This window comes from Gopherus flavomarginatus, chromosome 16 (genome assembly GCF_025201925.1).
Source record: "Gopherus flavomarginatus isolate rGopFla2 chromosome 16, rGopFla2.mat.asm, whole genome shotgun sequence".
In the NCBI taxonomy this organism is placed as follows: Eukaryota; Metazoa; Chordata; order Testudines; family Testudinidae; genus Gopherus; species Gopherus flavomarginatus.
Window position 1 is genome coordinate 24,943,140 of NC_066632.1, and position 14,408 is coordinate 24,957,547.

At 63.2% G+C, this 14,408-nt stretch overlaps 1 protein-coding gene across 2 annotated transcripts in view; it reads right to left on the reverse strand.

The window, feature by feature from the left end:
* The window catches only part of LRP1 (LDL receptor related protein 1), a 179,810-nt gene that overhangs the window by 37,612 nt on the left and 127,790 nt on the right, over positions 1–14,408 (reverse strand). For both annotated transcript variants that reach the window (XM_050925636.1, XM_050925635.1), the window contains 11 exons: positions 14,126–14,220; positions 13,723–13,872; positions 13,167–13,307; positions 12,276–12,401; positions 10,468–10,599; positions 9,715–9,849; positions 9,472–9,601; positions 8,433–8,559; positions 7,832–7,983; positions 5,273–5,397; positions 3,981–4,352 (listed from right to left, as the gene is read on the reverse strand). In XM_050925636.1, the coding sequence (XP_050781593.1) occupies positions 3,981–4,352; positions 5,273–5,397; positions 7,832–7,983; positions 8,433–8,559; positions 9,472–9,601; positions 9,715–9,849; positions 10,468–10,599; positions 12,276–12,401; positions 13,167–13,307; positions 13,723–13,872; positions 14,126–14,220 (1,685 nt within the window). The remainder of the gene's footprint in view (positions 1–3,980; positions 4,353–5,272; positions 5,398–7,831; positions 7,984–8,432; positions 8,560–9,471; positions 9,602–9,714; positions 9,850–10,467; positions 10,600–12,275; positions 12,402–13,166; positions 13,308–13,722; positions 13,873–14,125; positions 14,221–14,408) is intronic.

Below are 14,408 nucleotides of genomic sequence, written 5' to 3' on the forward strand. Positions count from 1 at the left end.
GCACTGGCCGCTGCTCCACTCGCCAATCCTTCTGCTTCGTGGTTCTCCCCAGGCCAGCCAACGAGTGTATGCCATGGCACTCTTCCTCTGTCCTTCGCCATCCCGCTGGCTGTCATCTCCACCACGCAGGCCAAGATTCTGGGGCACCTGTGCTCCCGGAAGGGTGACGCCCGCCCACTGCCTGGACAAACCAACGCCTGGCTGCTCCGGCTAGACCTTTGTGGTCTGCTGGCCCCTGCCCTACACTCTGTTGCTCCGGGGGCTGGCAAACTCCCATAGGGCCCTCCCAGCTCTGTGCTGGTTCCTGGCGCCAGCCTCCACTGTGCCCAACCCAACCGTCTACATCTTCACATCCAGGCAGTTCTGGAGCAATGGAAGAGGCTGCAGAATAAGGCAAGGCTGGAGACTCTGGGGAAACGGGCTGTGATGAAGTGGGAATGTTCCTAATGTTTCCTCTGAATACTGTGTGGGTGCCTCAGTTTCCCCTAGGCAGTTCTTAAGTCTCTAGGCAGTGGGATAAGGGGGTGGGATTGTTGCAGAGCCCTAGGGGGCCAGGGCGATTGTGTCTGCACAGAGAATGGCCGACACCCTGTCTCCTGATGGCCTGGGCCCCTCCCCTGCAAGGTGCCAACTGAAGGTGTTGGAGAACTAAGGGATCAGGTGCTTCCTGGCCCGGGAACGAGACAAAGGCCAGAGGAGGGGCTGGAGGGGGTTTTAGTTTGGAGTTGGCTGGGGAAATGGAGGGAGCTCCAGGGATGGGTTCTAAGCTCCCTGCCCCCCAAGATGGACCTGACTGAGGGGTCCTGTTGTCTGTACCTGCAAGACCTGCCCTGGACTGTGTTCCTGTCGTCTAATAAACCTGCTGTGTTACTGGCTGGCTGAGAGTCCCGGTGAACCGCAGGGAGTGGGGGGTGCAGGGCCCTGACTGCCCCACACTCCGTGACATGGGCCGCAGCCGCAGCAGCCTCTGGGGGGCAGCACTTCCCGGGGAAGAGAGGGAGAAACGATGGAGCAGACGGAGCCCCGCAGGAGCTCCACTGTGCACAGGTGCTTGCTCATCCATCGCTGAGCTGCCCTGCAGCTACCTGGAAGAGGCTACGCTGGGCCTTCCTGGCAGGGTTATCCCGCTCTCTGCCCTTGGGTTCAGCAACCAGCCCCCGCAGAGGAGGGCACCTTCGATCTGAATGTGCTCTTCTGGGCCTTGCTGTGTCTCCTCCCTTGGCTGCTGAGAGGGGGCAGGTCCTGAGAATGTGTGTGCAGGCTGGTTCCTGGGTAAAAGCAGTCCCTGCTTTCCGGGCTGCCCTGCCCCCCCACAGCTCCCATTGGTGCCCCAGGGCCAGCGCAGCCCGGGACGGGAATGGGAAGGGGGCGCTGCAGGCCAAGACGGAGTTCAGCTCCCAGGCACAGTCCTGCTCTAGGGCCTTCACATTCATAACCAGCATTATTACGGTCATGCCTGGAGCCGCAGCCAAGCCCAGGTCCCACTGTGCGGGAGGCTGTATACACAGGCCCTGCTCTGATGAGCTCAGTCTAGACAGCTGAAGGATGGATGATTAAGTCCATTTTACAGATGGGAACACTGACCCAAGCGAGAAGTAATGGGCCCCAGGTCATCCAGGGGGTCTGTAGCTAAGGTAGGAACTGAACACCGCTCTCCTCCACGGCAGTCCAATGTCTTAACCGCTAGGCACCTCCCTCACCGCAGATCGACCCACCGAATCCTTCGCTTTCCCAGGTGCAATCAATTACAACCGTTTTCCCGGCCAGAGCAATAAACGCGGAGCAAGCATACTGTGAATGTAAATCAGCTTATTAACGAGTTTATGACGCTGGGGGGAGATTTACCCTAGCGGTGTGGACTGGGCACGTGCACGGCGACAGCTGTAGGAACCAATAAAACTAAGCAAGTGCAAGCCAATGGTTTCGGGGTGAACAGTCGCTTGGGAGGCCAAGGGCTTGTTCAGGCCGAGTGGCTTAGTCTTGTAAATGTAACGCAAACAGAGAGCTGCCAAGCTGTGCTGTGGGGCCTCATCTCCTGGGAAACGCCTGCACACACGGACAGAGACACGCGCCCGCACGGACGGACAATGATACACGCCCGCACAGACGGAGACAGGCATGATGACACGGAAGGACACACGTGGACAGAGACATTCACACACATGGATGGATGGATGGATGGAGAGACATGCACACATACGGATGGAAACAGGCTCACGCATGCACACGGACACATGGATGGAGACATACACATGGACGTACACAGACAGAGAGATGCTCACACACAGACACCCAGACACCCACACACACGTACAGAGACACACACACTGACGCACACAGACAGGCACACATACAAGTACAGAGACACACAGACTTACACAGACACACACACACACAGACACATACAGAGACGTACGGACACACACACACACGGATGCACGCAGACACACACACAAATGGACACACACACGGACACACACACAGACATGTACAGAGACACACACATGGAGGCACACAGACACTCACACAGACAAAGACACGTACAGAGACACACACGTACGGAGACACACACACAGACGGAGAGACGCTCACGCACACACATAGATGGACAGGACGCTCCCACACGCTCACAAAGGGAGGCAGATCCGCAGCGGGTGTAAATGGTCAATGGAGCGACGCCAGCTGAGGCTCTGCCCCAGGCCTTCCTGCCCAAGCTGGCTCTGTCTCTCTGCTGATGCTGCCCGGGCAGCAGCTGCTCTCAGGCCCAAGGGGGCGGCTGTAGCTACGCCCAGAGCAGGGCTCGAGCATGAGCCATTGGGCTGGCACGCCAGCCTCCAGCCTCGCTATGTCTCTCGGGAAAGACAAAGGTGCCTCAGATGGCAGGGAAGGCGGTAACAGAAACGATTTTAAGGATAAAAAGTCCAGGCTGGGGAATCCAACAGCAAGGGAAGCCGGAGCCGTCAAGACGGGCTCTGCCACAGTGGCGCGGTGCCCCGGAGGCTGCAGGATGGGAAAGCGACGGAGGACGGGGTCTGTCCCTGGATACACCCACTGGAAGGACAGGCATGCTGCAGGGAGGCATGCTGGGGCCGCACCCAACGGCTCTCACTGATCTGGGGTGCGGGGATCCCTACACGGTGGAAACCGGGATGCATCTCTCCCCCACACTCTAGGGCCCCAGGACATGGAGGCCCCCTCATTCTGGAGCCCCCCTGCCACCTGCCTGCCCCCCACACCCCAGGCCACCTGCATCCTTCGCCAGCACCTCCCACGTTCTAGAACCTGTCTCCTCCCCCTGCACCCCCACGTTCCAGAGACCCATGATACAGCCACCCCGCTCTAGAACAAACCCATGGGGACAGCACTCAGAACATGCCCCCATGGGGGTTCTAGAGCCCTGGGCAGAAAATTCCCAGCCAATCCCTGAACAACTACCCTTCCCCCATAACAAGCTTTACCCTGGAATCCTTACACTGAGATAAGGAGGAGGAAGATGAGGAGGGAGAAGGGGAGAGATGGAGGAAGAGGAAGAAGAGGAGGAAGAAGAGGGGAGAGAGGGAGGAAGGAGGGGATAGATGGAGGAGGAGGGGAGGGAGGAAGGGGATGAGGAGGAAGAAGAGGGGAGAGAGGGAGAAAGCCACAAGGGATGGGAGAGACAGAGGAGGAGGAGAAGGAGGGGAGAGACAGAAGAGGAGCGGAGAGATGGAGGAAGGGGAGGAGGGAGGGATAGACAGAGGAGGGGAGGGAGGAATGGGAGGAGGAGGAGGAAGATGGGAGAGAGGGAGGATGAGGATGGAGGAGGAGGAGGAGGAGGGGAGAGAGGGAGGAGGAGGATGGAGGAGGAGGAGGAGGAGGGGAGAGACAGGGAAGAGAGGAGGGAGGAATGGGATGAGGAGGAAGAAGAGGGGACAGAGGGAGGAGGAGGAGGAGGAGGAGGAGAGAGACAGAGGCAGCAGCAAGGGAGGGCCCAGGGGACTCACTCTCCACGATGGTCTTGCGGCCGGTGCCGTCGTCGCTGATCTGCTGGATGTTGCCGAAGTGGATGTCGCTGTAGAAGATGCGGTTGCTGCCGGCGGCGCCGGCGCGGTAGTCGAAGGCCAGGGCAATGACGTTCTTCATGTGCTCGGCGTCCTCGAAGGGCTTGACGGGCGCGTTGAGGTTGCTCTCGTCCGACAGGTGGATGCTCTTGAGGATGGTGCGCTCGGAGTAGAGCAGGTAGCCGTCGTAGTCCCGGCAGCTCACCCCGTCCTCGGCGAGCATGCCATGGGCACAGGCGCACGTCCGCTGCCCGTTGCCACGGAACAGGCACAGCTGCTGGCAGCCGCCGTTGTTCTGGGCACAGACGTTGGTGCCTGGGGGGAGGAGAATACGGATCAAACCCCGCACAGAAGAGGCGGGGGGCTTGGGTGGCAGACTGGAGGGGGCGTGTGGGCCCCAAGGTCTGGGCGGACCCCATGCCCCACATTTCAAGGACCGTACGAGCACAGAGAACGCGGCTCCTGGGTCACGTGTTTTAACGTCTCCCCCATGGTCCCAGAGAAGGGAGGGGGCAAAACCCGATTCAAGCTGAAGGGAAGGGCTGGTGGGGGCAGGCTGCTGCGGGGTGAAATCGCAGCGGGAAAGCGAGCAGGAGTCCTCAGAACACGCTCTGGGCCTCAATCGACACTCCAAAGTCAGGTCAGCAGCGACGTGAAACCAACACAGCTGTGCTGAACTAAAGCCAGTGTAGACACCAGGCTGCTTCCATCAGGGCAGGGGCTGTCGTGTGGGGAGGTGGCACTTGGACTCCAGTGACAAAGGCCCTTCCGTCAGCCTATGCAATGGGGATACGCTGGCACAGCCCCCCAGCACAGCTGTGCTGGTCCATTGCCTGTAGCGCAGACACCGCCTGGGGCCGCTTTGGGGCGTGCGCAGAGGGAGTGCGAGACTCCTTGTGTGTCAGGGTGCACACGTGTGACTGGGAGTGGGAACGCGTCTGGGTACGTTCATCCCTGTGAGTGGGGTTGCACTTTGCTCATTTTTCCAAATATCCCTTCCAGAACCGACCCCCCCCCCCGCCCCAAGATAATTCCCAGCCTTTGCAAACAGAGACAAGAGTAAAATCCCTCCATGAGAACAGACAAGCCAACGGGCTCCTACAAACGTGTCCCGGTGCCCCCGCCTGCAGATGCCCCCCATCCGCAGCACCTAACTCCCCCGCAGAGGAGAGTGAGGCACAAGGCTGCTCAGCCCCAGGCAGGGGCATGCTGGACACACCAGCCCCCGGACGGACCCTTTTGCCTGGCTTGGTTGAACACTTTGATGTCCTTCAGCTGCACCCCGATCCCTGTCCTCAGGGACACCGACTCCGTGGCGTTGTCCTTGCTGCCCCTTTTGATGGATCCATTGGCGTGGGTCCTAGAAGGTGAGTGAGGTCAGTGAGCTGGAGGCGTCGTAGGGCGTGAACACGTCACTGCACACGGCAGGGACGCGCCCGCCCGCCGTGACCAGCCACGATCCGCCAGTGTGCACACGCCCGGGTCCCCCACTGCCAACCTGGATCTCACGCACCTCTGCAATGCAACACCCCCCCCACCCCCGGAATTACACAAACACCCTGCACCCACGCCGCACAGCCACGCTCACACCCCCTCGGGGTTACACTCCCACTCCCCCTACAGCCCCAAACCCGGAATAACACACACACCCCGCACCCACGCCCTACAGCCACGCTCAAACCCCCTCAGGGTTACACCCCCACTCCCCCATCATCCCCACACCCGGGATTACACACACACCCTGCACCCACGCCCTACAGCCACGCTCACACCCCCTCAGGGTTACACCCCCACTCCCCCATCATCCCCACACCCGGGATTACACACACACCCTGTACCCACGCCCTACAGCCACGCTCACACCCCCTCGGGGTTACACTCCCACTCCCCCTACAGCCCCAAACCCGGAATTACACACACACCCTGCACCCACGCCCTACAGCCACGCTGACACAGCCCCTCAGGGTTACACCCCCACTCCCCAATCATCCCCACACCCGGAATTACACACACACCCTGCACCCACGCCGCACAGCCACGCTCACACCCCCTCGGGGTTACACTCCCACTCCCCCTACAGCCCCAAACCCGGAATAACACACACACCCCGCACCCATGCCCTACAGCCACGCTCAAACCCCCTCAGGGTTACACCCCCACTCCCCCATCATCCCCACACCCGGGATTACACACACACCCTGTACCCACGCCCTACAGCCACGCTCACACCCCCTCGGGGTTACACTCCCACTCCCCCTACAGCCCCAAACCCGGAATTACACACACCTCCTGCACCCACGCCCTACAGCCACGCTGACACAGCCCCTCAGGGTTACACCCCCACTCCCCCATCATCCCCACCCCCGGAATTACACACACACCCTGCACCCACGCCGCACAGCCACGCTCACACCCCCTCGGGGTTACACTCCCACTCCCCCTACAGCCCCAAACCCGGAATAACACACACACCCCGCACCCACGCCCTACAGCCACGCTCAAACCCCCTCAGGGTTACACCCCCACTCCCCCATCATCCCCACACCCGGGATTACACACACACCCTGCACCCACGCCCTACAGCCACGCTCACACCCCCTCGGGGTTACACTCCCACTCCCCCTACAGCCCCAAACCCGGAATTACACACACCTCCTGCACCCACGCCCTACAGCCACGCTGACACAGCCCCTCAGGGTTACACCCCCACTCCCCCATCATCCCCACACCCGGGATTACACACACACCCTGCACCCACGCCGCACAGCCACGCTCACACCCCCTCAGGGTTACACCCCCACACCCGGGATTACACACACACCCTGCACCCACGCCCTACAGCCACGCTCAAACCCCCTCAGGGTTACACCCCCACTCCCCCATCATCCCCACACCCGGGATTACACACACACCCTGCACCCACGCCGCACAGCCACGCTCACACCCCCTCAGGGTTACACCCCCACTCCCCCATCATCCCCACACCCGGGATTACACACACACCCTGTACCCACGCCCTACAGCCACGCTCACACCCCCTCGGGGTTACACTCCCACTCCCCCTACAGCCCCAAACCCGGAATTACACACACCTCCTGCACCCACGCCCTACAGCCACGCTGACACAGCCCCTCAGGGTTACACCCCCACTCCCCCATCATCCCCACACCCGGGATTACACACACACCCTGCACCCACGCCGCACAGCCACGCTCACACCCCCTCAGGGTTACACCCCCACACCCGGGATTACACACACACCCTGCACCCACGCCCTACAGCCACGCTCAAACCCCCTCAGGGTTACACCCCCACTCCCCCATCATCCCCACACCCGGGATTACACACACACCCTGCACCCACGCCGCACAGCCACGCTCACACTCCCTCGGGGTTACACCCCCACACACGGGATTACACACACACCCTGCACCCCCACTCTCTCACGCACACTCTCAGGTGAGTCCTCCAGGACTCCACACCACTGAGCCCCTGCCTAGAGCGTAGCCTTGGCCACCCTGCCCCACAGCCATAGAGCTCCAGCACTGGCGTGGCTAGAGCGGCACCGGGCAGGCGCTCTATGGCTCTGGGTGGGTCGGGGGTATACTCTAGGCAGCAGTCTCTATGGTTCAGAGTGCTGGAGGACCCCCAGGGGACCACAGGCGAGATAGGGAGCATGCCGAGAATTATTGCCTTTTATGCAAATGAGATGTAAATATAAAGCAGGGGCATTGCCTCATTTGCATAACATCTCCAGATCCCCCCCATCTCCCTGCGCGGCGGGGGGGCCGTACCGGTCACTCCAGTAGATGTAATCCTCAAAGACCGACACCGAGAACATGTCCATGTTGTTGCTGGACAGGACGACCTGCCTGTTCTCGCCCGTCTCCAGGTCGACGCGTTCAATCTTGTCCATCCGAGCGTCGCACCAGTACAGCTTCCCGTCCTGGAGGGGGAGGCAACCCGCCCCGGGTGGACGCAGCTCAGCGGGGGCAGGGGGAGGGGGCTGCACCCTCCGCGGGAGCTCAGCGCTGGGACGCAGCAGTCGGAAGGGATATGCCTGATCGTCACGCCGGGGCCCCGCCCCACAGACATACCAGACGTGGATGCAGGAAACAATGGGACTGAGCGAGCCGGTCAGCAGGATGGACTGAGATCCGAGTGCCCCAGCTGCATATGGCTTTGCACTCAGCGCTCCACAGCCCTCCAGGCTCTCCCACTGCAGGGGGACGGCTGCATTTTGGGTGGTCCCGACCCACTGATAACTGCCACACGCCTGGCATCCTGTCCTCCTGGGATTGGCCATTGTAGCTCAGAACCACCCGGCCCGACAACTGCTCCCATACACCCGCCTGCATCCATTACCAGTGCCGCAACGCACGGCGGCCGCCGTACCTGGTAGTCGACCGATATCCCATTGGGCCAGCTGATGCTCACGTTGACCAGGACCATCCGTTCTGTTCCATCCAGGCGAGAGCGTTCGATGCGGGGGTAGTGGCCCCACTCCGTCCAGAACAGGTACCTGTGGGGGCACCGAGCACGGCTCGCCAGTGACCCCGCTGTGCACATTCCCCCTGCGCTTGGATCGCCCCCCTCCCCTGACCCCTGGCGCTCTCACAACCTTCGGGGTCCTAGGTGCCTAGAGGAGAAGTGGCTTGTTGCAGCCGAGGGGTGGGCCTGGGTGTCTGGCAGTCCAGGGGCTCACCCCACGTCTGACATCGGATCCCCCCTCCATGGCTCAGGGCAGGTCCCTGAAAGCAGCCAGTGGTTTTGGGAGCCCAGTCTGAGATGCCTCAGGCTGCACTGTCCGAGGTGCTGCCAGACGGGGGGAGCTACGGGTGCTCAGCACCTCTGAAAACAAGGCCCAGAGAGTATCACAAAACGGGCACCCAGAAGCAGCAGCCGCTTTGGGCCTAATCCTCAGGGTGGGGCAAGGTTCTGCATGAAGTCAGGGCCAGAGCTGGGGAGAGAACCCAGGAGACCTGGCTCCTAGTCACCCCCACCCCGGCCTAACCCACCAGACCCCACTTCCCTCCCAGAGCTGGGGAGAGAACCCAGGAGTCCTGGCTCCTACTGATCCCCATCCTGCTCTAACCCACAGACCCCACTCCCCTCCCAGACATGGGGACAGAACCCAGCCCCCCTACTTTAATTCACTAGACCCCACTTCTCTCCCAGCACTGGGGATAGAACCCAGGAGTCCTGGGCCAATACTGGGGAGTCCTGTAATTAAAGGACCCCGAGCAGCCAAGCACAGAACCTGGGAGCCCGACTCCTAATTTACTAAACTCCACTCCTGCCCCAGAGCTGAGAACTGAACCCAGGAGTCCTGGCTCCCAGCCCGACCCCGGTGGCTGAGGCCTGGAGAGGTTTCATCTAGTCCAGTCCAGGCTTGCCTGCTCCCAGGGCAGCCGACGCCCCATGGGTGCCTCACCCTTTCTCCGGGTGCACCGTGATGGCCCGAGGCTTGTCCAGCCCCTGCGAGATGACGACGTAGCGGAACGACCCGTTCAGCCTGGCCACCTCGATGACGTCGAAGCCTTGGTCCGTCCAGTAGATGTTTCCTGGGGCGGGCGACAGTGGCGCCCTGTGAGCCAGGCCCCGCTCCCGGCCGTGCCAGCATGTGGCTCCCCTCCTGACAGGGCCGGAGCTCAGGGGACGTATGGACGCGCCTCACCTGCTATCCAGTCGACTGCGATGCCTTCCACGCGCCCAATCCCATTGGTCACCACATCCTCCCGCCACGTCTGGTCACGCTTGGCCCGGCTGATGGTGCTGAGCCCCATGTCCACCCAGTAGATGGTGTCGTTCTCTAGGGGCAGAGCGGGCGGGGGGTCAGGCAGGCAGCGAGAGGGCTGGGGCAGTTTACAGCAGGGGGCATGTTCTGCACAAATCTCACCAGCTGGGGGCGCTCATGCAATGGGGACGACATGCCAGAAATAGGATAATGGGCAGGGCTGCAGATATGGGTGGGGGCTCAGGGACTATGGGGATTGAGGACAAGGCTCCGGACACCATAGGGTGCAGGGCTCTGGCTAAGGCCTCGTTAAACCTCACGCCTATCGGCCGCTCTCCCAGAGCTGAAGAGGGTGGGGGCGAGGGCCGCTCAGCAACACCGCTCCGCATCTCCAGCGCCTCCCAGCCTTTCGCTAGCTAGCTGAGCCGCCCTGCCCACCCTGGCATCACCATCCCCATCATGCCACGGGGGAAACCGAGGCACAGAGAGGAAAGGGACTCCCCCGTTGAGTCAGCAGCTGAGCCAGGCACAGAACCCAGGAGTCCTGGCTCTCGGCACTGCCTGGCAGCAGGGAGGGACATTGTCTCCCCTCCAATCTGCAGCAGGGCATTAGTCCTGCTCCGGTCGGGGCCAAAGCCTGGTCTATGAGACCGTGTCCCTGGTGCCTGAAGAGCAGCGCATGGCGGCTCTCACCTGCATGGAAATCGATCCCCACGGCCAGCGAGGTCCCGGACACGGGCACCAGGGCATCCGACTTGTCGTTGGGATCCAGGGGGATGCCGCGGATCCCCTCGTGCACCGAGTACAGCAGGAAAGAGCCCACACCTGCGAAGGCAAGGGGACAGTGAGGCCCCGCGGGGTCTCTGCCAGCGCCGGGGAGCCAGGGAGCTGCTGGGCTGTGGGGAAAAAGCAGCGGCTTCCTGAGGTCTGAGCAGAGCCATGGAGAAGGGACTCCTAGGCGGCCCAGCCCGTGTCCCAGCAGCACCGAGGCTGGTGTGTGCCGAGACGGGGGGGGGGGTTGTACTGGGTCAGATGCAGCATGAGGCATAACCACATGTGCCTCCCCCAGTGCCCCCGCCCCCATGCCCACGTCCCAGGGCGCTGGTTAAACTGACGCATGGGAGCCGTGGGCGAGAGTGAAGGCAGCTGTCACGGGTTTCGCTCTGCAGGCAGAGGAGGGGAGCAGGAGATGTGGGGCACAGTGGGCTGCGTTGCCAGGACACCCATCTCTCTGGCCCCCAGCGGTACAGATGGTGCTTGTGGGGCTGAGCTGACAGGCCTGAGCGGCTGCAATGGAGCATATCTACACCGAGAACCCGCGAGCACCTGGGGTGATTTCAGTGCTCCGTGGGGGGCGCAGTTCCATGCAGGTGGGAAGGACCCCCCCCATCGCCCCCATGATTCCAGCCGTACCCGCAGGGAAGGGGGTCGGACCCTGGGCTCTCAGCAGCCCCCACAGGCAAGTGATTGAGCTCAGAGCCTGACCCACTGCCCTTGGGCTGGGGATCTGGCTAAGCCGAGCTAACTCCTCCCCGGCTCCAGGCTGGGCCCTGTCGCTGGGATCAAATCCCCCTCCTCACCGTGCTCTCTGACACTCCCCATCACCAGCACCCAGCCACTCGCTCCACCCCAGCACCACCCAGTTGCTTCTTGTATAACCAAGCGCCAGTCTCCAGGGGCTGCAGGCTGAATTCGCCCGTCCTGTGCCGGCCCCAGCCTCTGGGGCTCGCAGGCAGGACGTCAACGCACAAGCCAAGAGTTTCAGGCGCGATGGGCCATTCTGGGAGCTCAACTGAAGCCCCCTTTAAACTCCTGGATTTTTCAGACAAGGCTGAGCCCCTCACAGGGACCCCAAAAAGGGAGGCGTGGAGTGACAGTGGAGAGCCCTGGCCGTGGGTAGCTGCTGGAAGGAGTGATTAGGACTTGGGCCCAAACCCCCTGGGCAGAGCTCCCAAGGCTGAGATGCCTTGGCAGGGCCTGGCTCTTAGGGGACAGGGGGTCAGGGTGGGCTCTGTCCATTGCTCCGATTCACCGGGAGAACGGGGAACGAAGGGAGAAGCCAGCAGGGAGCGAGGCCTGGGGAAGGGAAACCAGCTGGGCCCGAGGCCAGGGATGGATGAGCCCAGGCGCCTCTATCTCCACCCAGGCGCCTCCATCTCCACCTCGCTCAGCTGCAAACTCCTGGTGTGTCTCACTCCCCGGGGGCTGCTCCAGCCCTTGCTTACAGCGAGAAGCAACGGTCCCCCGTACCAGGCCTCGAGCAGGCATCCTGCCCTACTCCACGGGAGCCGGACAGGGAAGGAGGCCCCTGCCACCGGGCAAACGCCACCATCTCTCCTCCGTCCCCCTGGCCATCAGACTGGGCTGGCGAACGTCTGCACGCAGGTCGCACTATAAGGAAGCCGGGAGGCAACGCCCCGCGCCCGAGCAGAGGGCAGCTGCGTGGAGCAGAGCAGGACGGCCCTGTGCCAGGGCGTGGGGGGCAGGGGGGGCGGACTCACCTTCGCAGGACTGCTGCCCGCTCCTGAGGCTGTAGCCGGCTGTGCACATGCAGGAACGGGTGGTGGGCGAGGTGGGCAGGCAGAGCTGCGAGCAGTCACCGTTGTTCACGCTGCAGGGGTTGGTGCCTGGGCACGAGAAGGGAGTGGGTCGGGGCGGCCGGGGCCTGGCCAAGGCAGATCCTGATCTGACCCACAAGTGCTTCAGGACACCCCCTCCCGTCCTGGGACCTGCTCACTTGGCCACACGCAGCCAGCTGGACGCCAGAGCCATCACCCGCCCGCCCGCCAGCCAGAGAGCACCCGCCTGCACCAGCATCAGCACGATGGGGGCTTTCAGCCAGGGCACTGGATGGACACAAAAACTCCCAGATCCAGCCCCAGCCCCACCTGGTGCTGGGCGCTTCCAGCCAGCTGCAGGGCCCAGGAACCCCTGGCAGTGCCAGGCCCCACACATCAATTCCCAACCAGAGTGGAGTCGGCTGCAGCGTCACCACCACAACCCCCTACGGCAAGAAATCCTGAGCCAGGTGCCCAAATCGCCAGAGTTCTCCAAATAACCCAGGTCGGGTACATGGGCCTGCCGGCTCCTGTGGTCGGGTCACATCTTCACCCGTAGAGCCCTCCCCATGGTGGGGGGGTGCCTCTCCTCCCCCCCTCTGCCCCCTCCCAGGGGGGGTGCCTCTCCTCCCCCCTCTCTGTCCCCTCCCCTGGGGGGTGTCTCCTCCTCCCTCCCTGCCCCTTCCCGGCGGGGGCAGCTCCTTCCCGCTCTCTGCCCCCTCCCGGGGGGGGTGCCTCTCCTTCCCCCTCTCTGTCCCCTCCCCGGGGGGGGTCTCCTCCTCCCTCCCTGCACCCTCCCTGGGGGCGGGTGGCTCCTCCCCCCGGCTCTCTCACCGTGCTGAACGCTCTCGTCATAGACTTTCATGTGCATGACCAGTGTGGTGCTGTTGCGCAGGACCACGGCCCCCGTCCCATCCTTCTTGTTGCAAGTGCCCATCTTCTCCGAGGCCTGGTCCGTCCACCACAGCTTGTCGCCTGCCAGGGGAGGGGCCTGGGCACTCAGCACCGTGCCCGCTGCCTGCAGCCCAGCGCCCACCCCAGAGCCTGGCAGCAGCGCCCGCCTCCAGCGGGCAGCCGGGCTCCACCCGCAGCCTGCAACCGTCTGGGGGCAGGGGGCTCAGGCTGCTTCCCAAAGGGGAAATGTCCCCCAGCCCCACCCCCAATATCCCCCCGGCTCCACCTCCCTCAATATCCCCCAGTTCCAACCCCTCATCCCTCGGTTCCCCCCTTCTCCACCTCCTCAGCTCTAACCCCGGTTCCCCCAGCTCCACCCCCACCCGCTCATCCCCTGGTTCCCCCAGCCCCACCCCCTTGCCCCCCAGGTCCCTCCCCTCCAGGCGCAGGGAGCGAGTGGCCAGCTGCTGGGGGTCCCCCCACCCCCGGCTCTCACCCATGATGGCCAGCGCGGTGGCCTTGCTGAGCTGGCTCTTCATGGCCTCCAGGACCTCCAGGCCGCTGCCGTCCAGGTTGCACCGGTTGATGGTGCCGGCGCCGGAGCTGATCCAGTACAGCTTGTTCTCCGGGTAGTCGATGGCCAGGCCTGGGGGGGGAGTCGCCGTTAGCTCCCCCCGTGGACAGAGAGCGGCAGCACCGGGGCGGATCCCGGCACAACATGGCCGCTGGTCCCGGCACGCAGGGAGAGGGGCTGGCGGGGCCCATACAAGGCTCAGTGGCCCCGGGGACTGACTGGCAGGAAATGTCACGGGGCGGCCCTGGCCCTGAGCCCTCCCCGGCTGTCACCCCCCAGGCGGGAAGGGGGTGACCCCGTTCGTGGGTGTGGGGGGGGTCCGTACCGACAGGCCCTCTCTGGTTGGTAAAGAGGAAGCTGCGGTTGCTGCCGTCCATGTTGGCGATGCTGATGTTGTCCCCGTCCGTCCAGTACAGCTTCCTGCACAAGACAAACAAACAGAGCTCAAATCAACTCCCCCCACATGCAGCCATGACCCACAGCCCCCTGCTAGCCCAGCCCTGGGCTCCCCACCTCCAGATCTGCCTGTGCCCCTCACTCCAGACTCACAGCCCCCTGCTAGCCCAGCCCTGGGCTCCCCACCCCGAGCTCTGCCAGTGCCCCCCACT